The sequence below is a fragment of the Zygotorulaspora mrakii genome, chromosome 3, assembly GCF_013402915.1.
Source record: "Zygotorulaspora mrakii chromosome 3, complete sequence".
Classification (NCBI taxonomy): domain Eukaryota; kingdom Fungi; phylum Ascomycota; class Saccharomycetes; order Saccharomycetales; family Saccharomycetaceae; genus Zygotorulaspora; species Zygotorulaspora mrakii.
In genome coordinates this window covers 402,686-429,390 of record NC_050721.1, presented here as the reverse complement: position 1 = coordinate 429,390, position 26,705 = coordinate 402,686, and the positions used below count along the sequence as shown (strand labels likewise).

At 39.6% G+C, this 26,705-nt stretch overlaps 12 protein-coding genes across 12 annotated transcripts; 6 read left to right on the top strand and 6 right to left on the bottom strand.

Annotated features, from left to right (window-relative positions):
* Nucleotides 1-721: 721 nt before the first annotated feature.
* On the top strand, nucleotides 722-5,233 carry SNQ2 (ATP-binding cassette transporter SNQ2; the record flags this gene model as incomplete). The annotated part of the gene is made up of 1 exon (XM_037287702.1): nucleotides 722-5,233. The coding sequence occupies one exon, from the start codon at nucleotides 722-724 to the stop codon at nucleotides 5,231-5,233; it is 4,512 nt and encodes a 1,503-aa protein (XP_037143597.1).
* An 842-nt stretch (nucleotides 5,234-6,075) lies between these two features.
* Nucleotides 6,076-7,944, top strand: FUR4 (uracil permease; the record flags this gene model as incomplete). The annotated part of the gene is made up of 1 exon (XM_037287701.1): nucleotides 6,076-7,944. One exon carries the CDS (start codon nucleotides 6,076-6,078, stop codon nucleotides 7,942-7,944), a length of 1,869 nt encoding a protein of 622 aa, XP_037143596.1.
* Nucleotides 7,945-8,143: 199 nt separating this feature from the next.
* On the top strand, nucleotides 8,144-8,689 carry POA1 (ADP-ribose 1''-phosphate phosphatase; the record flags this gene model as incomplete). The annotated part of the gene is made up of 1 exon (XM_037287700.1): nucleotides 8,144-8,689. One exon carries the CDS (start codon nucleotides 8,144-8,146, stop codon nucleotides 8,687-8,689), a length of 546 nt encoding a protein of 181 aa, XP_037143595.1.
* Nucleotides 8,690-8,849: 160 nt separating this feature from the next.
* Nucleotides 8,850-12,395, bottom strand: CHS3 (chitin synthase CHS3; the record flags this gene model as incomplete). The annotated part of the gene is made up of 1 exon (XM_037287699.1): nucleotides 8,850-12,395. The coding sequence occupies one exon, from the start codon at nucleotides 12,393-12,395 to the stop codon at nucleotides 8,850-8,852; it is 3,546 nt and encodes a 1,181-aa protein (XP_037143594.1).
* An 827-nt stretch (nucleotides 12,396-13,222) lies between these two features.
* HG535_0C02150 (M20 family metallo-hydrolase) lies at nucleotides 13,223-14,581 on the top strand (the record flags this gene model as incomplete). The annotated part of the gene is made up of 1 exon (XM_037287698.1): nucleotides 13,223-14,581. One exon carries the CDS (start codon nucleotides 13,223-13,225, stop codon nucleotides 14,579-14,581), a length of 1,359 nt encoding a protein of 452 aa, XP_037143593.1.
* A 122-nt stretch (nucleotides 14,582-14,703) lies between these two features.
* Nucleotides 14,704-17,577, bottom strand: CHS2 (chitin synthase CHS2; the record flags this gene model as incomplete). The annotated part of the gene is made up of 1 exon (XM_037287697.1): nucleotides 14,704-17,577. One exon carries the CDS (start codon nucleotides 17,575-17,577, stop codon nucleotides 14,704-14,706), a length of 2,874 nt encoding a protein of 957 aa, XP_037143592.1.
* A 389-nt stretch (nucleotides 17,578-17,966) lies between these two features.
* Nucleotides 17,967-18,935, top strand: HG535_0C02130 (uncharacterized protein; the record flags this gene model as incomplete). Its single annotated transcript, XM_037287696.1, has 1 exon — nucleotides 17,967-18,935. The coding sequence occupies one exon, from the start codon at nucleotides 17,967-17,969 to the stop codon at nucleotides 18,933-18,935; it is 969 nt and encodes a 322-aa protein (XP_037143591.1).
* A 139-nt stretch (nucleotides 18,936-19,074) lies between these two features.
* OLA1 (Obg-like ATPase) lies at nucleotides 19,075-20,256 on the bottom strand (the record flags this gene model as incomplete). Its single annotated transcript, XM_037287695.1, has 1 exon — nucleotides 19,075-20,256. One exon carries the CDS (start codon nucleotides 20,254-20,256, stop codon nucleotides 19,075-19,077), a length of 1,182 nt encoding a protein of 393 aa, XP_037143590.1.
* Nucleotides 20,257-20,998: 742 nt separating this feature from the next.
* On the top strand, nucleotides 20,999-22,135 carry CSG2 (mannosylinositol phosphorylceramide synthase regulatory subunit; the record flags this gene model as incomplete). Its single annotated transcript, XM_037287694.1, has 1 exon — nucleotides 20,999-22,135. One exon carries the CDS (start codon nucleotides 20,999-21,001, stop codon nucleotides 22,133-22,135), a length of 1,137 nt encoding a protein of 378 aa, XP_037143589.1.
* Nucleotides 22,136-22,195: 60 nt separating this feature from the next.
* Nucleotides 22,196-23,323, bottom strand: ETR1 (enoyl-[acyl-carrier-protein] reductase; the record flags this gene model as incomplete). The annotated part of the gene is made up of 1 exon (XM_037287693.1): nucleotides 22,196-23,323. The coding sequence occupies one exon, from the start codon at nucleotides 23,321-23,323 to the stop codon at nucleotides 22,196-22,198; it is 1,128 nt and encodes a 375-aa protein (XP_037143588.1).
* A 310-nt stretch (nucleotides 23,324-23,633) lies between these two features.
* YPK3 (putative protein kinase YPK3) lies at nucleotides 23,634-25,136 on the bottom strand (the record flags this gene model as incomplete). Its single annotated transcript, XM_037287692.1, has 1 exon — nucleotides 23,634-25,136. One exon carries the CDS (start codon nucleotides 25,134-25,136, stop codon nucleotides 23,634-23,636), a length of 1,503 nt encoding a protein of 500 aa, XP_037143587.1.
* A 267-nt stretch (nucleotides 25,137-25,403) lies between these two features.
* CDS1 (phosphatidate cytidylyltransferase) lies at nucleotides 25,404-26,702 on the bottom strand (the record flags this gene model as incomplete). The annotated part of the gene is made up of 1 exon (XM_037287691.1): nucleotides 25,404-26,702. The coding sequence occupies one exon, from the start codon at nucleotides 26,700-26,702 to the stop codon at nucleotides 25,404-25,406; it is 1,299 nt and encodes a 432-aa protein (XP_037143586.1).
* Nucleotides 26,703-26,705: the final 3 nt, after the last annotated feature.

Below are 26,705 nucleotides of genomic sequence, written 5' to 3'. Positions count from 1 at the left end.
TTCCATGACAGGCTTCCGTAAACTTTATTAAATTCGGAGCGTCCCCTCCTCGTACGGTGCGAGATGTAGTCTGACAGTCACAGCAATGAAACTCCATGCGGCAGGAGGTTGCGGTGTCGTAAATCCAGCGTACGTGCGCCGGCCTAGGAATGTCCGTTTACTCTGCTATTTTCGGCCCAGACCCATTCGGAGGCCCGAATGTGAATGACGTATTTCCGCAAGATAACCGCGGTGTCTCAAACTGCGGTGTCTGTTCTGTCCAGACAAATGTCCGGTCAAAAATCGGAAGTGTCCGGAAACCTGCTTTTTTCAATATTTCGTTCGCAGCCCCATCGAAAAATTTCACTGGAGGCCTCTCTGCTATTAACTTAAGCTTCGCGGAAATAACCTCTTTTGGGTTTTTGTCTGCTACCACCCCTCTGCTTCTACCCCTCACTGCTAAAATGGAAATATGGAAAAAAAAAAAATTCGTTATTTCCATCGTAGAAAAGAAGGTCCTTGGATTTTCTTCTTTTTTTAGTGATGATCTTTGGCAATGGTAATTCTTTTTTACTTGTTATTTCCTTCTGCAAGGGCGGCTTCCAAGGCAATAATTGAAAAAATACGAATAATATAAGACCAGGGTATATTTTACTTGCGGTCAAAAAGATGGCTGTCTTGTGGTAAGTCCCTAATTAAAATATTATAGTACAGTGGAACTCGATCAATTTTTTCAGAAGTGATGACAGAGAGCTCATCCGCAACGGAGTCGCGGTCGCAGTCCAAAACCGTTGGGGCCTCCAGCTTGAAAGACTATGATCCCAATGGTGGATTACCGAATGGTCGCCCTATTTCGAGACGTTTGTCGTCGGGGTTCGACGAGCAAACTGCTTCGTATATCGAAAATCTAAGTAGAACGCTCTCAAAAATGACAACGAGAGATGGCCCAATTGACATAAAGAGCTTGGGCGACGGGAACAATGGATCTGGCGATGCAGGCCAGGGTTTTAATGCGAACAGAATCCTGCAGGAGTTCGTGTCAGACGCTAATGAACAGGGTGTGAAATTCAGAAAGACGGGTGTCATGCTTGAAAACGTCGGCGCTGAAGGTGACGATGAAAGCGCGCTGGAGGGTGCGACGTTTGGTAACATTTTGTTGTTGCCGTATACCATCTTTAAGGCTGTCGTCAATAAGCGGCGTCAGAAAAAGAGAAAAATTTTGCAAAATGTCAATCTGCTTGCGAACCCGGGTGAAATGGTGTTGGTGCTCGGTAGGCCTGGTGCTGGCTGTTCATCACTGCTAAAAGTCACGGCTGGTGTAATAGACCAGTTTTCCGGTGGCGTACAAGGAGATATTTCGTACGATGGTATCCCTCAAAAGGAGATGATGAAGAAATTCAAAGCTGATGTTATCTATAATGGTGAGCTGGATGTTCATTTCCCATATTTGACTGTCAAACAGACCTTAGATTTTGCAATTGCGTGCAAGACACCATCGGTTAGAGTTCACAACGTGTCCCGCCAGGAATACATCGATCAAACACGAGATCTTTTTGCTACAATTTTTGGTTTGACTCATACATATGACACAAAGGTTGGTAATGATTTCGTTAGAGGTGTTTCTGGAGGTGAAAGAAAACGTGTCTCAATCGCTGAAGCTTTGGTAGCCAGAGGTTCAATTTACTGTTGGGATAATGCTACAAGAGGTTTAGATTCTTCAACGGCCTTGGAATATGCGCATGCTATTCGTATTATGACAAATTTGATGGGCTCAACAGCTTTGGTAACGATCTATCAGGCAAGTCAAAATATTTACGATACTTTTGATAAGGTTACACTTTTGTATTCCGGGAGACAGATTTACTATGGTAATATCATGGACGCCAAGGATTTTTTCTACAATATGGGTTATGAATGCCCTTCTAGGCAAGATACTGCAGAATTTTTAACAGCTTTAACAGATCCAAATGGTTATCACCAAATTAGGAAAGGTTACGAGAATAAAGTCCCAAGAACTGCTGAAGAATTTGAATCTCACTGGAGAAATTCAGAAGAATTTTCGCAGTTTATCACTGAATTGAAAGATTATAAAGAGAAGGTTAATCCAGACAAAACAAGAAATATATACCATGAATCCATGAATCAAGAAAAATCAAAACATGCCCGTACAAAATCGTTTTACACCGTTTCTTATTGGGAACAATTGAGACTTTGTTCAGTGCGTGGTTTACAAAGAATTTACGGTAATAAATCTTATACTGTTATCAATATCGCTGCGGCTGTAACGCAGGCCTTTATTATTGGATCATTGGCTTACAATAGTCCATCCTCGACGAATGGTGCCTTCACAAGAGGCGGTGCCTTATATTTTGCTTTACTTTACTATTCGTTAATGGCATTAGCAAATATTTCCTTTGATCACAGACCGATTTTATTGAAGCATAAAAATTATTCCTTTTATCATCCATCAACCGAGGCTTTGGGTAGCGTTATTGCAAGTTTCCCATTTAGAATGATTGGGTTAACATTATTTCTGATCATTCTATATTTCTTAGCTGGGTTACACAGAAACGCAGGCAGCTTTTTCATCGTTTATCTCTTTTTGACAATGTGCTCTGAAGCGATCAATGGACTGTTTGAAATGATAGCTGCTGCCTGTGATGACATATCTCAGGCCAATGCAATTGCAGGTATCTTGATGATGTCTATATCTCTCTATTCCACCTATATGATTCAACTACCCTCTATGCATCCATGGTTCAAATGGATTGCTTACGTTTTGCCAATTAGATACGCTTTTGAATCGATGTTAAATGCTGAATTTCATGGTAGACATATGGATTGTGGTGGTGGTTTAGTTCCAAGTGGGCCTGGTTACACAAATTTAGAACCTGATCAACAAGTTTGTGCATTTGTTGGATCAAGACCTGGTCAATCCTGGGTCTTGGGTGACGATTATCTAAGAGAACAATTTGATTATCAATATAAAGATACTTGGAGAAATTTTGGTATCATGTGGTGTTTCTTAATCGGTTATATTGCATTAAAAGCTATCATTACAGAATACAAACGTCCTGTAAAAGGTGGCGGTGATGCTTTGATCTTTAGGAAAGGTGCTAAAAGATTTTTGAAAAAAAATCATGATGTAAATGATTTAGAATCTGCTGATAATATGAATATCGCAGATGTTAAAGAAGATCTTGTAAATGGTAGTAACAGCGTCAGCTCCAAAGAAAATGAACTCAATGGATTTGGCGATTTGAAAAGTACAGGGGTTTTTCTCTGGAAAGATGTTTGTTTTACTATTCCTTATAATGGTGGTGAACGTCAATTATTGGATCATATCTCTGGTTATTGTGTACCTGGTACGATGACAGCCCTCATGGGTGAATCAGGCGCTGGTAAAACCACATTATTAAATACATTGGCCCAAAGAAATGTTGGCATTATTACAGGTGATATGCTGGTTAATGGCTGCTCCATTGATGCAAGTTTTGAAAGGCGTACTGGATATGTTCAACAACAAGATTTACATATAGCAGAAATGACAGTGCGAGAATCATTAATATTTTCCGCAAGGATGCGTCGTTCTCAAGCTGTTTCGGATGCCGAGAAAATTGATTTTGCCGAAAAGGTTATCGAAGTTCTTGATATGCAGGAGTATGCTGAGGCACTTGTTGGTGTACCTGGTGCTGGTTTAAACGTTGAACAAAGGAAAAAATTGTCAATTGGTGTCGAACTAGTGGCAAAACCTGATCTTTTACTGTTCTTGGATGAACCAACTTCTGGTCTTGATTCACAATCTGCTTGGGCAATCGTGCAACTGTTGAGAAGATTATCACATGCCGGCCAATCAATCTTGTGTACCATTCATCAACCTTCTGCTACTTTATTTGAACAGTTCGATAGGTTACTACTGCTGAAAAAAGGTGGTCAAACTGTATATTTCGGTGATGTTGGTGAAAACTCATCAACATTATTAAGTTACTTCGAAAGAAATGGTGCTCGAAAATGTGATTCGAAGGAAAATCCTGCCGAATATATTCTTGAAGCAATAGGGGCAGGTGCCACAGCATCAGTGAATGAAGATTGGCATGAAATTTGGAGAGTATCACCGGAATACAAAGTAAATGAAGAAAAAGTTCAACAAATGATTATCGAATTATCTGAAAAAAATGCGCCATCATCTGACACAGATAAAAAGCCTACCAAATATGCCACCGGCTATTTCTATCAAATGAAGTATGTTTACTTGAGAACGTTCACTACTTTCTGGAGGGATCTACCTTATTTGATGTCAAAATTTATGTTGATGACAGTTGGTGGTGTTTACGTAGGGTTCACGTTCTTCAATGTTGGTGATAGTTATACTGGTTTGCAAAATGCATTGTTCGCAACTTTCATATCGATTGTGATTTCGGCACCTGCGATGAACCAAATCCAAGCTCGTGCCTTGGCTGCCAGAGAATTATTCGAGGTTAGAGAATCGAAATCTAATATGTTTCACTGGTCGTTATTGTTGATCACTCAGTACCTCTGTGAAATACCGTACCATTTTGTTTTCTCAACGATATATTTTGTCTCCTTTTATTTCCCACTGAGAATTTTCTTCGAGGCATCGAGGTCGGCAGTTTTCTTTTTGAACTATTCCATCCTTTTTCAACTGTTCTACATCTCTCTGGGCTTAATGATACTGTACATGGCACCAAACCTACCTTCAGCAAATGTGATTATGGGTCTGGTATTGTCATTCTTATTGAGTTTCTGTGGTGTTGTTCAGCCACCATCTTTGATGCCCGGTTTTTGGACTTTCATGTGGAAGGCCTCCCCATACACATATTTCGTTCAGAACTTACTCTCACTCGTTTTACATGGCAAGGAGGTTGTCTGCAGGGGTAAAGAGCTGTCTTATCTGAATCCGCCTGCAGGACAAACTTGTGGTTCGTACATGGAGTCATTTTTGTCCACTAATACCGGCTACGTCAATAACCCAGATGCAACCCAAGACTGTGCGTATTGTCTATACAGTGTCGGTGATGAATATCTACGTCGTATAGGAGGAAGTTATTCATATCTTTGGAGAAATTTTGGACTTTACTGGGCATACATCATATTCAATTTCTTTGCAATGGTAGCCATTTACTACCTGTTCCATGTGAGACAGGTAAGTCTTCTTGATACCACGGCTTTGCAAGATTTTTCTCAGCGTTTGATAAGTAGATTATCACTAAGAGGCTCTAAAGAGAAAAAATAGCGCCCAGGAGCTTGCTCTGTGCAATTCTAAATAATTTTGCTGTATCACTTCAGAAGATATACACAAACTTTACATACATGTAAGAAACACCTTAATAAGTTCTCTCACTAGAGATTGCAATTGGGTATCTGTCACTAGAAACTAAGATTGAACAAGAAAGTGCCTCCATTTGCTTAAATTGTGAAGAAATGGAATTTGCGTTCGCAAGCCTCCGAGAGCCCAAGGTTTTTTCCCCAGATCCACCTTGCATTCTTTTGACCAAAAAGCTAATCCATCTACGAACACTTGACCCTTTCAGGATTCTTTCCAAGGTTTTACACAAGGTATTACCTTGATAAGAATATGTCTCGGAGAATTCCGGCGTCTATTCGGAGAACTGCGTCGCTGGCTTGTCTATTGGTGATAGGGATTGGTTCGCAACACGACATAACTGCATCTTCATTTTAATCCGGCGGATTTCCAACAGCGCTGTCAGGCGCAACGCCATCGAAGAAGCGGGAAAAAAAGGAAAAACGCACTTTATCAGTAGATGTCATGAGGCAAAAATAATGCATTTTTCTTGAATATTCGCCGGATTACGATAAGATAAGTCAAAATTGTTCTGATCAGTCAATTAGCCAGTGTATGCAGAAGCAGAAGCATTTTGAGATCTCTGCGATCCTTATTTTCATGAAAAATCTTTGATCTGCAATTTAACACTAAATGCAGGTTGCATCAAATGTGAGATGCACTTTTACATATATAAATACGTGGAAGGTTGGGCATTCATGGAATAAGACTTCTCATTAAGATTCGAATACAGTAACAGGTCAAAGAAAGCACTTAAAATAGAAAACAATAAAATGGCTGATGAGCTAGCTGCTGTTTTCAGCAACCGTTCGCAAAAATATCTGCAAAAGAGAGGTTCAAGCACTGAGGAAGAGTCAGAGAAGAGGAACGTCAAGGTAGTGTCTTCGTATGGTGGCGAGGACGATTCTTTGAGTACGGGTTCAATTTCCGAGAAGGATATCGAGGTCAAAACTGCTTGGCAAAAATTCTATTGCAATTGGTTGGTCGTGGATAAGGCGTATTTAGGTGTGAGTTTGAAGCAGTCGTTTTTGAATAATCATGATTTGAAGCCTGTTGAAGAGAAGAGAAGAATTTGGTCTTGGTGGAATTTTGCTTACTTTTGGTTAGCTGACTGTTTCAACATCAATACGTGGCAAGTGGCTGCGACGGGTTTGCAATTAGGTTTGAATTGGTGGCAATGCTGGATCACCATCTGGATCGGCTACGGTTGTGTTGGTTTATTCGTTGTGCTTGCTTCAAGAATTGGTTCGTCATACCATCTCTCCTTCCCAATAGCCGTTAGAGCTTCATTTGGTGTTTACTTTTCCATGTGGCCAATCATTAACCGTGTTGTTATGGCTATTGTGTGGTATTCTGTTCAGTCCTACCTAGGTGGTTCTACCATCTCACTGATGTTGAAGTCTGTGTTTGGAAGAAACTTGGAAACAAGAATCCCTGATCATTTCAATTCGCCGAATGCTACTACATACAACTTTATGTGTTTCTTCATTTTTTGGGTCGGCAGTCTTCCATTTTTGTTAATTCCCCCACATAAGTTGAAACATTTATTCACAGTCAAGGCAGTCATGGTTCCATTCGCTGCATTTGGATTTTTAATTTGGGCCGTTAGAAAGTCACACGGGACTATTGCTCTAGGAGCTTTGAATGAGTTTGAACCCCACGGCTCAGAGTTCAACTGGATTATGGTTAGATCCGTTGTCGGCTGTTTGGCAAATTTTGCAACTCTAATCGTTAATGCACCAGATTTCGCAAGATTTTCAACTACTAAAAACTCCTCCTTATGGATCCAGCTTGTCGCTATCCCATTTCTGTTCTCTATTACATGTTTAGTTGGTATTATAGTTACAGCAGCGGGATTTCAATTATACGGGATTAATTACTGGTCTCCAATCGATGTGCTGGCACAATTTTTGGAAACAACTTTTACAAGGGGCACAAGAGCTGGTGTTTTCTTGATCTCATTTGTTTTTACAGTTGCTCAATTGGGTACCAATATTTCTGCTAATTCTCTATCATGTGGTACCGATATGACTGCTCTATTCCCCAGGTTTATCAACATTAGACGTGGCTCTTTATTCTGTGCTGCCATTGCATTATGTATTTGTCCATGGAATCTTTTGGCAACATCAAACAAATTCACTATGGCTTTATCAGCTTATGCAATTTTCTTGTCCAGTATTGCTGGTATCGTGTTTGCAGACTATTTTGTGGTAAGAAGAGGCTATGTCAAAATTACACACTTATACTCTAACCAAAAAGGCTCATTCTACATGTACAACAAATACGGCTGCAACTGGAGAGCCGCTGTTGCTTATCTGTGTGGTATTGCTCCAAATTTACCGGGTTTCATCGGAACTGTCGGTGCACCAGCCATCACTGTTTCTCAAGGTGCATTAAACTTATATTACTTGAATTATTATATCGGCTATTTTATCAGTGCCCTGATATATATCGTACTGTGCTATTTCTTTCCAGTTCCTGGGCAGCCTGTGAAAAATATATTGAAAGATAAAGGATTTTTCCAACGCTGGGCTGATGTCGAAGATTTCGACAATGAATGGAAAATGACATTAAAGAAAAAAGACCTTACAGATGATGTCGTTGATGTCTATGAATACGGTACTGGAAAAGCGTTCTTCTAATCCCATTACTTCTTTACTTTTGAAACCTCCAAGATATATTTTTAATATATAATGATTCAATTTAATTTTTGTATTTTAGTTTTTTCACCTTAAAACCTTTTTGTTTTTAAATCTTAAGCTTGCATACTTAGTTGTCTTATATGAACCGTTCTGCTTTAAATTAGCAAACAAAGAGAGTAGGCTCTTTTTATGGATTTTCATGAGCAACGTCAGTCACATTAAAGGAAATGTCTTGAACAGCAGTAATTTGCAACGCATAGTGATTCATTCCTGCAATTGCAGGGGATCATGGGGAGGGGGAATCGCTTATCAGTTAGCTCAACGCTATCCCAAGGCTGAACAAGTTTATAGAAATATTTGCGAGAAATATAATGATAGACTTTTAGGCAAATGTCTTTTGATTCCAAGTTTTGAATCTGAAAATCTCATTATTTGTTGTCTCTTTACCTCCACTTATGGTGGATCAGTCCATGACCAGCAAAGCTCAATACTAGAGAATACATTGTTAGCATTAGATCGATTAAGAAACATTATATATCGCAAACCCAATTTCCTAGAAGACAATGTTGACAAGAAACTAGATATTCTGATGAGAAATCTGGACGAGAATTTATCAAACTACAATCTAGAGATGCCTAAAATTAACAGTGGAATTTTTGGAGTACCTTGGGAGAAGACCGAACAGTTGTTAGGTGAGTATTCCACAGGGGAACATCCTTTGCACTTCGACGTTTTTTCGCTATGACATATATCAAAAATAAGTATCAGGGAACTGATATCGAAGGAATGCTTTTTTTTTATATAAATATTTGTTTTGCTTTAAATAATATGCAAATGGTGGAAATCCACCTATACCGCCCTATTTGATCTTTCACTACATGTTAAGGCTTTTGAACTGTCATTTTCTATGGGTACAATAACCCTGCTTGACTTTCATCCTGGCTTCTTGCGTTGTTTAGTCTATTCTCTCTTTCGAATTCGCGCCACGTTCTCATTTTGATTTTGGAATGATCGAACTCACCCTCAACCTCATCATGCGCACCTTTATTGCCCCCCGCAATAGTCCTAGTATCACCCCATGAGAAATCGTCAAATTTCCAGTACGCATAAGTCGGCAAGACACCGTTCCATATTGGTAACGCACAAATGTAGATCAGCATCCACATCAAATAAGACCACCTGGTAGCTGTGACAACAACAATCATCCCGGGCAAACCCAGAATTACTGCAAGCAGAACCAAAGTGATGATAGGAGTCGGCCGAGATACAATTGCAAAAATAATAACGTAAATGGTAAAACAAATCGCCAAAGGCAAAACTAATGTACCAATCAGTTCTATACCAATGACAAATTGCATTGAAAAACAGAAAGTACCACATAGATCTCTGATAAGAACTAATTCAAATAAATTATGGACGGTAGAGTTAATCCAACGACGACGCTGAGAAAGCAGAACTTTGAATTCATCAGGGACAACTGTTTTACACGCTGCCTTTGGGACAAAAACTTGTTTTCTTTTCGGAAATGTTCTCAACATCAAGGAAGAAAGATATCTATCTTCCCCAAGAAGCAATAAGTTCTTCTTATGCAGTGTATTTGTGACATTATCAGAATAGCGCTCTACAATATCAGGATTAGCCAAAATCGGGACCCAAAAACCTTCTGATCCTTTAGGAGCCTTTATACGATATATTGAGAAGCAACCCGGTAGACATGTTACTGATCCAAAGACGGACTCAAATGCTTTAGCTTGATGGTGCGAAATATAATACTCGAAAACTTGAATAGCAGTGACCCATGACTGCATCTTATTGGCAATCTTGGTTTCACCGCAGAGCCCCATGATTAGCGGATCTTTTACCATCTCAGCAATCATGTGCGTAAGTGCATCAGGATAAACTTTCGTATCTGCATCTACCATTAAGACCGTCTCATAATAATCTGCCATCAGCCCTGTAATTTGCCATATGTTTTTCAAAAGTTGAAACTCCAATTCTGTCATTCTTTCATCAAATGTTATTTTCTGTAGGAATGACATCAAGATAATTTGAGAATCACGTTTACCTCTATTACCAGGTTTGGCTGATCCCTGTTCATCAGGAGTACCACATTTAACAATAGTAATCATGGGAACACGTTGTTGTTTTTCCGGTGGGACAGTTGAATCGTCATATTTGTAGTAACCTGCATATATTTTGGCCATGTTATGACGCTTAGATCCGGAGGCAACAGCAACATAAGAGTAAGGCTGAACAGCTTCAGGGGGAACGAGGAAGTCTTCCATCATACCAAGTACAATCTCTGGAGTTGTTTTATCGTTTCCGGAACCTTTAATCAATCCATCGCATACGACCATCAAAAGTTTATGAGAGTTAGGGTAATCCGTGGTGGATAAAGAATCTAAAGTTGTCTTCAGGCCATCCTCATCTTCAGAGTAACATGTGACAAAACAAATGGTATGTATTAAGGGGAATCCATATGGTAAATAGCTTAAAGGAGGCTGTTGAACAACATCTGGACTAATTATCATTGGGTCTAATGTGTCGAACATTGTCTCGGGAGGTAGAGTCAAGTTTTTGCTTCCATTCCACATTGAGGAATTTGTTGGGTAAAGAGTAGAGTTATCATGAGATTGAAACATTTTACCAGCATTAACGGTGCTCTGGTGATCAGAGTTTTTTATCGCGTTTTGTGTAGCTACCGTAGTCACACCGTTGATTGTGCCATTATAACTATTGCCGGAGAGTTCATTATCATTGAGGTCATTGAATTGGAACATTTTGGAACCACGTTGCTTCAAAAGATCGATTGTTGACTTGCGTTTATGCGAGGCCCCGCTTGGTCTTAACTCTGGTGCAACTTGTTTAATTGGCGCTTGCGTAACCATGTTTTCCGACCAGTCTTCGATACTGTTTAGCTGCTTATCCATGGTTTTGTTATCAACCTTGTAAGCACCTTGGCCCTTAGCGATAGTCCAACGGAAATAACATGCAATAACAAACTTAGCTATCACAACAGAAAGGATAAAAATCAAAGAAACATACAGAACGACATCAGATGCGATACAGCCCACTGTCTTGGAGTCAACTTCACCAACTTTTATGATTTCGGTCAGACATCTTGCAACTTTCTTTTCGTAGCTGCTGGCTAACATGACTGATAAATCATATCCTTGTAAATTGGAATTTTTCAAGTCATCAAAGGCCGAAGGATAGTCGAGCTGATCTTTCTCCAGCCAATCCAAAAGATCTAGATCAAGAACATGCCCATTGTAAACTACCAGATTTCTCGTTGAATTATTAATATCTTGCCAAGTGAAATATACATCAGCTGTACTTTCTAAGATATAGTAGGCCGACCTTGCAGATTCTGATGTATGGCACGCCCAACCATCATAAAATTCTGATCTGGTAAAGTTGGGTTGCGACGAACCATCCTGATTTACCAGTTTACATGGAAAATACCATGCTAGTTCATTATTATCATTATGAGGTATGGTGCAATTGCTCTTTGGAGTAATCAACTCTAAGCAGTTACCATTCACATTTTGGAAGAGAAATGAGCCGTCCATACCACCAGCATTGATCGGAGGATATAAAATGTTGGCTCCAGCATCTATTCCTGCAGCGCCAGGATGCGATGATGAATCAAGGCCATAGGCCCTGCCATTAATAATCAGATAACCCGTAGAAACTTCATTGTTTCTCAAACGCAGAATACTATCACCACATACAGTTTTTGTAAAACCGAAAGTCCAATATGCAACAAATGCACCTATGTAAAGGATTACTGAAATCAGTGCAATTTTCTCTCTCCAAGCTAGTTGCCTCTCCTTTTTTGGCATACCACACAGTGATAGCAAGGGAGCCGGTGCCCAAAATGTTATGATATAACAATACACTTGCCATAAACTTGGTGTCTTGGATGTAGTACCATTGAGTTGAGATTTAGTTAGTTTGGTGCTATCGTCTCTGACAGGCAGCATATTTCGGCTCTCACCACCGTAATCATCTAAGTCATCGATAGCATGGTCTCCATCCTGATCCTCGCCGGTTTGACGCGTTCTAATCTTGGCACTGCCAGTCTTCCCCTCGTGATCACTGTCCAGATCTTGCATCTGATATCCATCCGCTACATCATACACGACGCCACCACCAGTTCGTGATTTTAGACTGCTACCCCGCGTATCGCTGCGTGTTATACTATTGGGACCTACTCCAGTGGTCGATGGTTTAACATTCAAATGATCCTTCTGCTCCTGTGCCTTCTGCACATAGTAGTAATGCGGATTATCAGGATTATCGAGCCTATTCCGCTCGGGCCGCACCAACGATCCTTGTCTATGGGGCTTCCCATTGGTATTGACGGTACTGTGCCTCGAGGGCAGCAGCGACATCGCATCCTGATTGAATTGAAGATAGTATTCGTCCTCATTCCCGTTGCCCGCCATCTTTCAATTCTGCAACGTGGTAAAACAGCTATGAGCACGACTTCACAGACAAAGTAGAGGCCCCAAATACTTCAAATGTGCAATGCCACTTATGCAGCGGAATATCACACAAGAGAGGAGGATCTGCTCTCTATGTGTCTATGATCAGCTTCTTTTCAATACGCAAAAATGTTCGTGGTAGATGATGTTCCAAACGTTTTTCATTATATTCGAAGCATAACATTCCTGTCGTCCTTGATGCGAAAAATAACACGATCCCAATTTAGAAGCTCATGAAAGCGCATGAAAGCGCATGAAACTGTTGGCGGTGGTGACTGATGCCGGGGCACGAATCACGACTTCGTTAGTTCCTGAATAGCTGATAATGGACTTATTACAATTGATGGTTTAAATGACATTCAATTTGACCAAGCGCGATCAAACGCTATCTAGGACAGGCGATAATCTCACGCTGTCGCGTCTTACTTCCATTGTAAATGTCAGATCGTATGCTTGGTTCGGCGTTCGGTGGCCGGTCTGACCTTTGATTGACGCTGCCGCGGATGAAAATGCGCTGGAATACGTTATCAGTGCTATCGCTTGCCATGAAATAAAAAAACAAGCGATAAGTTTAGTGATGTCTTAGTGATGATCAATTATTAGTTGTATTAGAAATTCTTGGTCCAACTGATTTCTGTAGTTGATATATAAGTGAGCTTGTGGATAGTTCAAATGTGTAAGGAGCTACGCTTTATGTTTACAAGCTACTCATAGACAAAGCACTTGAAGTCTCGCTTGAAGTATCACTTGAAGTATCACTTGAAATATATTCCCCGGCATAATCGACAATGTCAACAACAACAACCTCTACACAGACAACATCGGCCACGTTGAGTATTCCAGCAATTGCGCCATTGGCAATTACTTCTGGAAGATTAAACTCGACGATTTTGGAAACTGGCGGTTTATTCGGCTCTGCATACCGTTGGGGGAATGAACCTCATGAATTCGGTATGAGAAGATTGGCTGGTTCTGCCGAGGATGGTAAAGTGAGAGATTGGTTTGTAAAGGAATGTAAATCTCTGGGCTGTAAGATCAAAGTTGACAAAATTGGGAATATCTTCGCGATCTACCCAGGTAAGGACAAGACAAATAAGCCACCAACGGCCACAGGATCGCACTTGGATACCCAGCCGGAAGCTGGTAAGTATGATGGTATTCTGGGTGTTTTGGCCGGGTTAGAAGTTTTGAGAACTTTCAAGGACAATAATTATACACCAAATTACGACGTGTGCGTCGTTGTTTGGTTCAATGAAGAAGGAGCGAGGTTTGCTCGTTCATGTACAGGCAGTAGTGTATGGTCGCATGATTTGGATTTACAAGAAGCCTACAATCTAGTCGCAATTGGCGAAGATAAACCAGAGAATGTTTTAGAGTCATTGACCAATATTGGATACCTTGGTGATACACCAGCAAGTTACAAAGAAAATGAAATTGATGCTCATTTTGAACTGCATATTGAACAAGGCCCAATTTTAGAAGATGAAAACAAAAAGGTCGGTATAGTTACAGGTGTTCAATCGTATCATTGGGCAAAGATCACTGTCAAGGGTTGTGGTGCCCACGCGGGTACGACACCATGGAGGCTAAGAAAGGATGCTCTGTTGACATCTGCCAAGATGATAGTTGCCACCTCCGAGATTGCTAAATCCCGTCAAGCGTTAGCTACTTGCGGTGTTATCGATGCCAAACCATATTCGGTCAACATTTTACCAGGTGAAGTCACTTTCACTTTGGATATCAGACATCCAGAAGATTCAGTTACAGCCTTGATTTTAGAAGAAGTTAAAGAAGAGTTTAACAAGCTGGTCAAGGCAAATGAAGCTGGCCCATTGTCGTATGAATGGGAAGTATTACAGATTTCTCCAGCTGTTAAATTCAATGAGACTTGTATCGAGTGCGTTTCCAGATCTGCGTTTGCACAATTCAAAGAAACTGAAGTAAGACAGATATGGTCTGGTGCTGGACACGATTCCTGTCAAACTGCACCACATGTACCAACTTCCATGATTTTTATACCCTCTAAGGATGGTCTCTCTCATAACTATTATGAATATTCATCTGCAGAAGAGGTAGAAAACGGGTTCAAAGTTTTACTGCAAGCGATTATCAACTACGATAACTACAGAGTCTTGAGAAACAAATAAATATTTACTTTTATTCTTTTTTTATGATGTTTATATATATATATTAATACTGGGAAGATAAAAAATCGAAATAAACTCTCTTAATAATGTACACTCTATAGAACCGCAATCGATTCTCAACTCTAACTACTTTTCTGAAATATATTCATTTTTGGCAAACTATAGGACCCAGAACCTTTCACTTTATTTCTATAGCTCACAATCTTTCTTAGATACTTCACAAATAAAAATGATAGAGATCCTACTCCTCTAAATGCTGCCAGTGCCGCCACAGACCATAAAATGAATATTAGGTACCCGTTATTTACGTCCTCGGGTTGATAAACTTGGGTGATCGACATTATGAAAATTAAATTTGAAAGCATCCATATCATGACAATTCTGGTTCTAATATCTCTGTAATAATCATTGCGCATTTGTGACTCGTCGACAATTGTTTCTTCGAACTCCACTTCCTTCAAGCGGCTTTTTATCTCAATGAACTTTTTGTCAACTTCCTGAGGCCAGTCTGTTTCCACAATTTGTTTTCCATCTGGCCCTTGGACAACGATAGCCTTTGATAAAGGTTTTGAGCTTTGTGTAGAGCCTTTAGTACCCCATGAAACATCGTGCGTATTGCAAAATGAAAAAATCTGTAAAGTACAGGTAAAAGCAGGAAGTGAAAAAAAATATTGCACTGAGGATGTAAGCATGTGCCATGGATCCAAGTATAATATGGAAGTCAGGGTATATACACCGTAGGTTGACAACAGCGAAATTATGATATTGGTGAAAACAGAGCTAGATTCAGATTTCGATTGTAAAGCTCTGATGGAAAATACAAACCCGCAAATCAACGCATAGGCAGCGCATATTGTCAAGATTATCATAGAAGCAATGAAAAGGTGTTTGGCACCTTGAGGTCTATTCCCCATGGAAATGATGAACAAACTCGCCAGGTCACAGAAGATTAGATATTTGAAGAAAATGAATACGGCGTTACCATGTTTGATAACTCCATTCATTGATCCAGCCAAATAATAAAATGTTAAAACAAAATTTGAAATAGCAAACCACGAAAAGAGCATTTGCACAAACTGATAGAAAAATTCAATATGGAAAAAAATCTTACGAGTTACAGAATGCTTTGTTTTCCAAATGTGATAAAAGTGGAGCTGGGCATAAAGAGCTGCGAACATTGCACCGTTTAACCAACGTCTTCTTTGAGAAATGAATTCAGGAATATCTTCAGGGACATCTGTCTCACCTGTTGCTTCCTTTACATACTTCAAAACCCACTTAGCATCTCTTTTAGCTACAAGCTCCCAGCATAATATTCTATCTTCAGCCAAATACATGTTAGCTGTGAAGACGTCGTGATCTCTACCCTCTTGAGTTTCTCCTAGAAAATAAGAATTTAGTGGACCTGTGCCGTCTTCGTGATTTTTGAGTGCTCTATATCTGTAAGCAGATAAGGCACCTGGCAACACTGATATATAACCAAACGAACTTTCCAAAGGTTTGTCTAGAATGTTTGAAATTTTATATTCAAAATTTTGAGACGCCACTAGAGGATTCAATAGCTTCAATCCCCATTTACCTTTCATTGTTTTGATTTGACCGGCTGCACCAGCAACATTCGAATCCATGTCAAATACTTTCCATAAGTGGTAAACAGCTGTATCATTCAAACGCGTACCGATATCAATTAGAGTAACAATATGAGGCTGTAGAACAGGGCAAAAAGCGTTGAACAACCAACGGTGAGAATTGATTTTTTTCTTGTTTTCCTCTTTTAGACAGAAGATCATTTGAACGGGGACGATATCATTTGAAACATAATCGAGGTTTGCGTTAATCGAAACTTGAGTCGTTAGCTCAAATATATGAGCTTTCACAGAGTCACCATTAACAGACTCTTTAGCCATATCCTCTTGATAAACACCTAGAGCAGCTAAATAATCCAAAGCACCTTGATTAACTTTGCTACGACCATCACTAATCAAAATTACAGAAATTTTTTTCCAACCATCTGGCCCCCAAACAGAAGACTTCATGCGACCACATAGATGTGAAATGTTTCTCATAATTGAGTCAATTGTTCTAGCGACAGCAAATTTATCCTCATTATACATAGTGACACATATTGCTATCTGACATTCTCTATTCATCTCTGCAAACCTCAGTGTATAACCTTCTTGTGAAAATTGATCAGCATCAACTGTGCAGGCGGTATATCTCATTTCAGTAAATTCGGGGGAGTCTCTTCTAGGTAAGGTATCCAATAGCCCTCTTGGGATTGGATTGTCTAATTTTAGAATTGTTTTGGAGAAATGAGAGTTGTCTACAATAGGCCTTCTTCTACTTTCAGAATTAGCACGTCTGACATACTCACGTCGAATTGGATGATTTAATTCAAATTTGGTCTCTGCAAAATTCGTGGAAAATATTGTTGATTGGTCATCGTAGCTGTCAATCGAATTGCGGCCCTTTTTCTCACCCTCTATATCATAACTAGATCTAGTTGTGGTAGATGCCGTGGATGTTGTCAACCTGGAGCTTCTTGAATATTGTCTATCAGCGGCCGCATTTCCAAAGAGATTGTTACCCCGAACATAGTTTATGTCGTTCGAATATTGACTAGTTACCATATCTTCCGTCCCTATGCTGTAATCATTGACCTCCAAGACGGCTTGGTTGAGTCTACGGGGAGAGCTTGCAATTTGTGTCGTATATCTTTCCACAACGGGTGAGTTATGTGCACTGTCCCTATAGAACTGAGTCCTATGACGGCGATCAGGAGAGTACCTAGCAGCAGCTCTTGAGGGCGACTGTGGCAGTCCTTGGAACATCCTAGAATGGTCATATTCAGAACCGTCCTCCTCGTAAGCAGCTGTGTTACCATAACCATCTGCTTCAGAGCGATCACTTGTGTTTGTATGGAACCGAGTCAATTGCGGATGCAATGGTCTTGTAGGGGAACCTGAAGGTTCCACCATAAACGGATTTTTTGTCATCACTTGTGTACTAAGGTTCTCAGTGTTTGAATGTTGCCTTATACTAACATTTCAGAACCTTTCAAAGGCATCATAACAAAATCCTTGAATATAAATCATCCACCGATACTGGCCATGCCAGAACTAATTGAAGAAACAGTTTCAAACCTAGAATTACGAAATGTCGATAAATACTAACATTGCTTGAATAGGCAAAATGTAAATAGAATCTGATTCTTGATTTTTGGTACATATTCTTTTTGTGATATTGAGTTCTCGCGAATAACGAAAACAGCCCTGCCTGAAAGCGGTGATATAATTAACTTGTATACCTGACACATTGAAATCCTTGAAAAGATCAAATATTTGATAGAAATTCATAAACTTTCAAGTCGAAAAAGAGGTATATAATGCTTAGAATAGCTGGTGCAAGGTCCATTAGAGGGGGCTTTTCACGAAGTGTATATAGCTGCCTGAATGCCATTAAGACGGAATCACATTTAGAAATAAGAAGTGCAAGTTGGAATAGGATTAGACTGTTGTCCAATGGTGCACGTTTATGCGATGAGAAAGGCTCCATAAATACAGGAAAGGAACTCTCTGATGTTGTGGAAAAAAAGAAAAAAAAACCACTAAGTAGAATACCCATAGGTGGCAGTGTTGATGCGAGCTCACAAAAGTTGACTGGCAACTCTATAGAATTCGCAACTTGGAAAGCTGCAGTCCTGATCATTGCTGTAGGCGGGGGATTATATTATTTCTTCTCGCGGGAGAAAAAAAGGTTAGAGACGATGAGAGAAGCGGAAGCTAATAGAGGCTACGGCAGGCCTGTAGTTGGCGGACCGTTCAAATTGATTGATTTCAATGGTAATGAGTTTACTGAGAAGAATTTACTTGGCAAGTTTTCAATACTATACTTTGGTTTCACACATTGTCCAGATATTTGCCCTGACGAATTGGACAAGTTAGGAATATGGCTGGAAGACCTGAAACAGAAACATGGTATCAGTTTGCAACCAGTTTTCATTACGTGTGATCCAGCAAGGGATTCTCCAGCGGTTTTGAAAAAGTATTTAGAAGACTTTCATCCAGATATCATCGGCTTAACAGGTACTTATGATGAGGTGAAAAGTGCATGTAAGCAATACAGGGTTTACTTTTCTACTCCGCCATCAGTGAAGCCTGGACAAGATTATTTGGTTGACCATTCAATTTTCTTTTATTTGATGGACCCAGAAGGAAATTTTGTTGAAGCTCTTGGAAGAAATTATGATGAAAAAACAGGTGTTGATAAAATATTAGATTATTGTAAGAGCTATACTCCAAAAGAAGAACGTGAAAAAATGAATGAAAAATGGTATTCCTTTTTGTTGAAATGATGCTAAAGGACAGTCCTGTAAATAAATAAAATTAAATGTTAAGTATAAAGAAAATAGAGATAACTTGTATAGGTTTTTAGGTTATTAGTTATTTATGTTATTTATTTAGGTTAATGATCTACTTCAAAAGTACTTGAGTCTAGTTTTTACCAGCACCTGATCTGAAATAAATGATATCACCATCTTCTACAACATATTCTTTACCCTTTTGCTGTAATTTACCAGCAGCTTTGATAGCTCCATCATCTTTGTATTCAATGACATCCTGATATTTCATGACTTGTGCCAAAATGAAAGTGTTCATTAAATCATTATGGATAACACCAGCAGCCTGTGGAGCCTTTGTGCCTTTTCTGATTGTCCATTCACGAACTTCGTCCGGACCACAAGTGAAAAAAGAGATCAAATCCAACTTTTGTCTCATTGTTGTAACAATTCTTGGTAGCGCTGATTGGGTCTTCAGGTCTTCAAGTTCTTGTTGCTGCTCTTCGTCTGACATGTGAGAAAGCTTTTCTTCCAGGCAAACACTGAATGGAATGATCAAGTCACCTGGGGAGTATTTATCCACCCATTCTTTAATTCTCAACAGATGCTTGTTCTTCTTTCTAATGTAATCTTTTTCGGACAAATTAATCAAGTAAATGCATGGTTTTGCTGTCAAAAGGAACATTGAATTGATGACTTCGACTTCTTTTGGAGTCCAATGTTGATTTGCAACTCTTTGTCCAGACTTCAATAATTCAATAATTCTCTCAATCAAAGCCGCCTCTTCCTTCTTTTGCTTGACTTCAAGTGATTGACCACCTCTCCTGGCAATTTTGAAAGCATTTTCTAACGCCTTCTCAGAAAATTCAATATCTTTCAATCTCAACTCTTCGTTTATGATCTCTAAATCACGAGCTGGATCAACATCACCTTCAATGTGGATAATCTCCGCATCGTCGAAACAACGGACAACCTGATAAATCGAGTCCACCGACCTGATATGGGACAAGAAAGCGTTACCAAGACCTTCACCTGCAGATGCACCCTTTGTCAAACCGGCAATGTCGTACACCGTCAAATGCGCTGGCACCTCAGATGCTGGCTTGTAAACTTTACACAACTCATCAAATCTTGGCGATGGAACAATCACACGCGCCTCTTCAGGATCAATAGTGGCAAACGGGTAGTTAGCTGGATTACCCAATGGACATCTCGTAATCGCTTGAAAAAATGTAGATTTACCCACGTTAGCTAGACCAACAATACCGGCTTTCAAATTGTTACCTGGTCTGCCGAGCAACACTTTCTTTTCCTCAACCTGTTTCTTTGGTGGCATATTTGCAACAACTTTCTCTTGAGAACTTTTACACCTTACTGACCTTGTTGTCTATTCTGCAATTGACTATCGAATAACCAGTACTAGCTGCAAATTTTATATAAAACTACGAGAATTGCGATTCCTTCGCCGACTACAATCCTACAGCACAGCGAAAAGAAGAAAAAACCGTCAAGGGCTACATTCTGAATATAAAATCTACTATACAATATTCTAGAGTCGAAGCAACTATCTCACAAGCTGCTCGCACCGGAGACTGCAGCCGTCATCTCTGTTTCTCGTCGTCGAGTTTCTTGTCAAATTTTTCACCAAAGGGCTTCTAAAATGTTCGGCTGTCGTTGCCAAAAGGGGAAACGCAGAGCTTCCACAAAAAAAAGTGATGCGAATTTTAACACGATATATTGTGTCGTCGCTCCTGGTCGTGTTTGGTGTTTGGTGGTCTTGCCTGTTCGTCATGCAGGTAATTCAATGTTGATTGGATGGTGATAGACGGCAGGCTTAGTCGTTAATGGAATAGCGTCAATTTGTATTCCAAGAATAGGAACTGTCCGAGTAGTGATCAACGAACGGAAGTGTGCATTTGTGCTTATGTGTGTGAAATTCTTGTGATTCTCAACCCCATATAATATAGCTCTTGTCATACATTTTAGTTCTTGTCATATAATTTAGATTACAATATTCGAAGTAAGTGCGGTGCGGCACCAAGTGGCATTCACGGTTAACGAAAAGAGAGTATATTAATATGGCCACTGGGATATATTGGTTTGTTGCGGTATTTGGGTATATAGTGCAAACAAAGTGTTTGTCTATTCTGCAAACGAGGGATGGATTGGAGGACAATGACGATGAAAAAACGCATCAGGGGCTGATGGTGCTTCTTACATTTATATACTTTTCGTCTTGGGTATTACTGAAGCCCATATCGGTGTTCTTTCATGGTGAGGGAGGTGATGTGAAGAGTTACCTGGCGGTGCCTCTGGGATCGACAACAGACGTTGAGTTGCAATCGTTTTCTGAGGAGCACGAGAATACAGCAGCGACCGCAGCACCAGTCGGTGCTGCGGTGTCGCCTGGGGGCCGCAAATTCACGGTGAAATACGTTGCCAAGCTTCTTACGCTGTCGGTGTTGCTACTGATACCGATGCTGAGTTACACCATGGCGATCTCAATGTCACCAGCGTTTGACGTCTCGCTGATACAGAATACATCCATTTTCGAAATAACGTCTTTGTTATATGGGGTTTGCGGTTTGACGAAGAGAAGAAACCTTCTAAGAAATTTTGTTGTGATGATGGCTGCGTTGTTTGGAATTTTGATTGTCTCTTACACGAAGGCTACATGTGATTTACTGGCAGGAAAATTATCCATCAACGAGAGTACGGGCGAGTTGAACGATCCATTCCTTTTTGATAGACTGAAGAGTGCGTTATTGTGCGGATTGGGAGCCTTGACAATTGGTCCTTTTGCGGTTTTATGGAATAAATGGTTTAACAACTCAAAAAATATTACATTGACGGAGCAGTGTTCGCATTTGTCGAAGATTGGTTTCACCTGCATGATTTGTCTATTGCCTTTGTTCCCCTCATTAAAGGACGCTATCTCCTTTGTCTATAAAGACCAAGCCTTCTGGGGGATTGCTATTTCATCAACATTATTAGGCTCGCTACCTGCAGTTTTATCACTTCTGCAAATTAACAGGAGGACAAACGCTGAATATGCAACTACCATAAATTTGGGAAATATTATATTCATGGGCATTTCAGACTGGATTTTTGAACCAAAACAAACTACAATTATCAGATGGGAAGTTATTGGTTACGTCATTTTAAGTTTATGTTGCATTATTTTATCGATGGTTTATTATAATAAAAAGAATTGAATTTTCCCTGTTTAGCTAAGAAATGTATAAAGAATAAAGCAAAAAAACTACATGTAACGATTACCATTTCAACACAACCATTTGTTTCTTGCCAGTGCCATCTATAGCATTTTTAATCATCTCAAGCAGTTGCTCATCGTTAGTTGAATGAACGTCCCAGTCAACTGTATTAATCTCTTCCTTTGGTGAGATGATTTTACCATCTCTATATAATTGGATGAAATCCTTTATATTTTCTACTTTTTCCTGTGGATTCTTCTTGTTATTCTCCGTGATCCAGAATCCCTTAGAAGTTAGACCTTTGAATATATGCAATGATGTTGGTAGAGTTACTGGCTGCTTTGACATTCCACCATAAGTAAGCATCAATGCATTCTTCTCAAGTTTACGTGCAATTGCAGAACTTGATTTACCTCCGACTGAATTCAATGCTAATCTTATTCTGGCATCCGGTCCCAAGAGTTTTGGTAGGGTTTCCTTATTGAATGATTTATCATTATTCTGAGACTCGGAAATAACTTTTGTTGCTCCAAACTTATCTTGCAATACCTGCGCCACAGAATCAAAATTGTCACGGTCACGAATAACACTTAGTGTCTTTATTCCTTTAGCTTTTGCAATTTGAGTAACGATTTTTGAGACACTGGAGGTTCCAGCATTCTGAACCAACCACTCATTACTGCCTTTATTCCAAGCAACATAGTTGTTGACTAACTGATATGCGGTACATCCATTGACCGATACTGTAGCAGCGCTGTAAAGGTCAAGCCCATTCACTTTGATCAAATCTGTTGCTTTGGAGAAAACACGATAGTTTGACCAAGTACCGTTGTTGGCTTGAACGGGTATGACCCAATCGCCTGCAGTTAGACTTGTTTCACCTTTTGGAACTGACATAACTTCAAAAACGCCTTCATTACCTGCAATTGCTGCAGGCTCATGAGTGGAATAATCGAGGGTCTTTTCCGGCTTCGAAGGGTACACACCCTGCAGTTGATTGATGTCAGATGGATTGATAGGAAATGCCAGTGTACGGAGTACAATAGACTTTTCTAAGTCTTCTCTGGGCTTGTAGTTCTGTATTGATAGCACGCTTGTACACTCCTCCAAGCTCTCTGCAGAATAGACTACGGACTTAAAATGTGTGGGGATCTTGGTCGACATCAATCTTCTGAATGCTGGAAGCATAATCTCCTTTATGATAGTTAATAGTTGTGTTAATATGAATGGAAGTCACCTCTAAGATAGTTATATCCCTTCTCGAGGCTCTCGACATTAAATATTGACTGTTTTTTCATTGTCGCCCTTAAGGAAGGATGATGATGATTATTAATGCAGTAACTTGCTGACCTTCCCCAATTCAAACAAACCCGACGAGTCGGAGATTGAAAAGCGTAATGCTGCGTTGAATTTAGTGTTCGTTGATGTATATGAGTAAATATTTATATAACACAATAATAGCGATTCTAGCTTATTTCGAGTCCTTGTATCTACAGCCTCAAAAGTATCTATCCAAATAACTCCCACTAGCCTTATAGCTAAAGCCCTTAAAAACATCAGATGCGTTTGGAATATTTAAATCGTTGGTCTCATTGCAGTCGTGCTCATAAGACATGCTAGTGAATTCAGTATCGAAATTTTCAGCTAAAGCCCAATCGGTAATCAAAGGAACGATGGGACCGGACTCAGAATTCTGCAATTCACCGCTTTCTAGTTTTTTCCAGTTGATCTTTCTGAAAACAAAATGTGCTGTGTATCCTGACGTACGTTCTTGGCCAGCCTTCCTTTTCTTTCTGGCCTTTGTCGTCTTATTTTGCGCTACTCTCCAGTAATTGTCAACATCCCATCTTTTGCCCTGCTCTTTCTTTAGCAGGGCACCAAGCATATCTTTCATGCCATCGCTTAAATAATATGGAAGTTTGACGTTCTGCTTTTGAATTTTTGAAAGAATTATTTTATGATTTGCACCTGTATATGGAGGCTTACCCACCAACATATCGTATACCAAACAGCCGAGGGAATACCAGTCGCAATTTTTGGTATACGATAAACCTTGTAAAATTTCGGGAGCACAGTATTCTGGGGTACCAATTATAGAATGCAATTCCATAATATTATTATCTTCTTTCAGTCCTGCATCTGACTCCATTTGGGCTACGCTTTTTTTACTCAATCCAAAATCTGTTAGCACTAAATGACCATTTTGGTCAAGCAGACAATTCTCTGGCTTCAAGTCTCTATAAACAATCCCTTTATCATGTAAAAACTTTAATGCACAACTTATCTCAGCTGCATAAAAAGCAACGGTATCTTCATCCAATGTGCCATGTTCTTTCAAGTGAAAGAATAATTCACCACCTGGAATGTATTGCAATAATAAATATAGTTTTGAATTATCGTGAAAGGAATAAAACAACTTTACAATATTTGGATGCTCCAATTCGGAAAGAATCGTTCTTTCTGCGAAAGTCCTTTCAATTCTTTTGAAGAGAGCACTACTATCCTTGTGTTCATCACTGTTCTCATCAACGTTTTCTTGGTTTGTAAAGATTATCTCTGCTTTTTTAAGCTGCTTCATAGCATACAGTTTTGAAGTGGTAAGGTCCCTCACGAGAATGACCTTTCCATATGCGCCCTTTCCCAAAACCCTCACCGGTGAAAAATCTTTAAGATTACGTGCTGATTTAAGCTTCTGATCGCTCCATAAATTTCCATCGGGTTTCAGTGATGTTGGCGTTATAGAGACACGTCTCGTATGGGGCGGTGTAGTAATTGGGAATCTTTCCAGGACAGATGATCTCCTTCTAGCTTTAGGGCCATTCTGGAACGGTATCGGTTCTGTGCTTGATGACAGCTGGGTGCCCTTAGTTGATGGTGCTGAGAATTCAGTTGCTCTCTCAGAATTGTCGTCGCTTTCATCATGAATTGCTATAGCTGGAATGCCATTTTGGGAATCTGCTAGTTTTAGATGGCACAAATCCTCATCCAATGAAAAAATCATTCTCAAAGCAGCCCGCTCTAGCTAATTCCCAAAGGATACACCTGTGCGATTTGTTAATCCTGGAGAAGAAACCCCATCGCATTGCGGATCCCTCATTATTTATCAAGGATTACTTTTTCATCGGGAATAAGAAGCATAAAATAAAAAAAACAAATTATGTGATGACTGCACTTACTTTACATAAATTAATTGATGATTGAATGTTTACAAATTTATACCTGGTAATAAACTCTTAGAACCGTGACCTTAACCTAAATTTCAAGCATGTTAGCTTGTTAAATTTTCTGTAGCAGTGCTATAAATATAAGCCAATTGTTTGTATTTTTGATTATCGACAATTCCCTTCCTGAATAGTACGGCATTCAGAGTGGAGATTACTTCTATAATTTGCTTTTCATTTAAATTCATTAAAATTGTTGACAAAACAGTCTCTACCGTAATTCTATTCTCACTGATGAATGATTCGTAGTACAGATTTGCGAACGATCCCATAATAAACTGACAATCTACTCTATCGGTAATACCACCATGACCAGGGATTGAATGACCGAAATCTTTCACTTGGAAGGTTCTTTTCAAACCGGAGGCAAAAAAGCCACCGAAAGGTGCGAACAATGAGGCAAATGTTGCCAAATTTAGAGCATGGAAGTAGATAGGTTTGATAGTTATCACGGATATGCCCAACTTCTCAAAAACAATTGGTGGTAGTCTGAAATCTTGAGGGATAAATACAGGGTTTAATTCACACGTCAGAGGAGTGAAAAAGTTTGTGTGGATATCTTGAACGGGGCAGGTCAAGTACATGTAAGGAGTTAATAGTCTGGTAAGAATGATACTTGCAAGACCCGTGAAAAACCACGCTCCCAGGAAACCTTCTAGAGTCTTCTTTGGAGAAATTTCGATCAATTTGGTGCGACCAAAAGTGATACCACATAAATAAGCGAAGATGTCATTAACAATGACAAGACCGCAAGGTAGTAAAAACCATATGATACCATTGAGCACATTCTTTATGATCAAATGTGCCTGCACCACTACTAGCATCAAAACCATGTGTGTTATACATAGAGAACCGAATTGGAACCTCAAAAATCCCTTCCGCAGACTGCAAACAAATATGACAAATCCCATGAGGTAAAGACAATAACTGATGAACTTATGATTTGCTGCAAGTAGTGTCAAAAATCTGTACTGAATGAAGTAATCTTGGAAAAATGTGAAAAGTGATTTACCATCCAAATAGTAAATTGTAGTGAATAGGAGATACCAATTTAAAGTCTTTGTAAGTGGCAAGTTTTTAGCACGCCCAGATTCGCTTGTTACTTCAATACATTCCTTGAAAGTAGCAATTTGACATGCTACAATTAACATGATACACCAGAAATGGCCGGATGCTAGAGTGATGAAAAACCCTGATATCATTACAAAAGTCCACAATGTTCTCACAAGAAAATTATATTTCTTGCTTTCCTTTTTACTAGAACCTGAATCCTTGTGAGGTTTCTTTGTGCTTTGCTTCCTGACCTTATGACTTGTTTCCTCCGTCATTTCGGATTTGTTGGACATGTT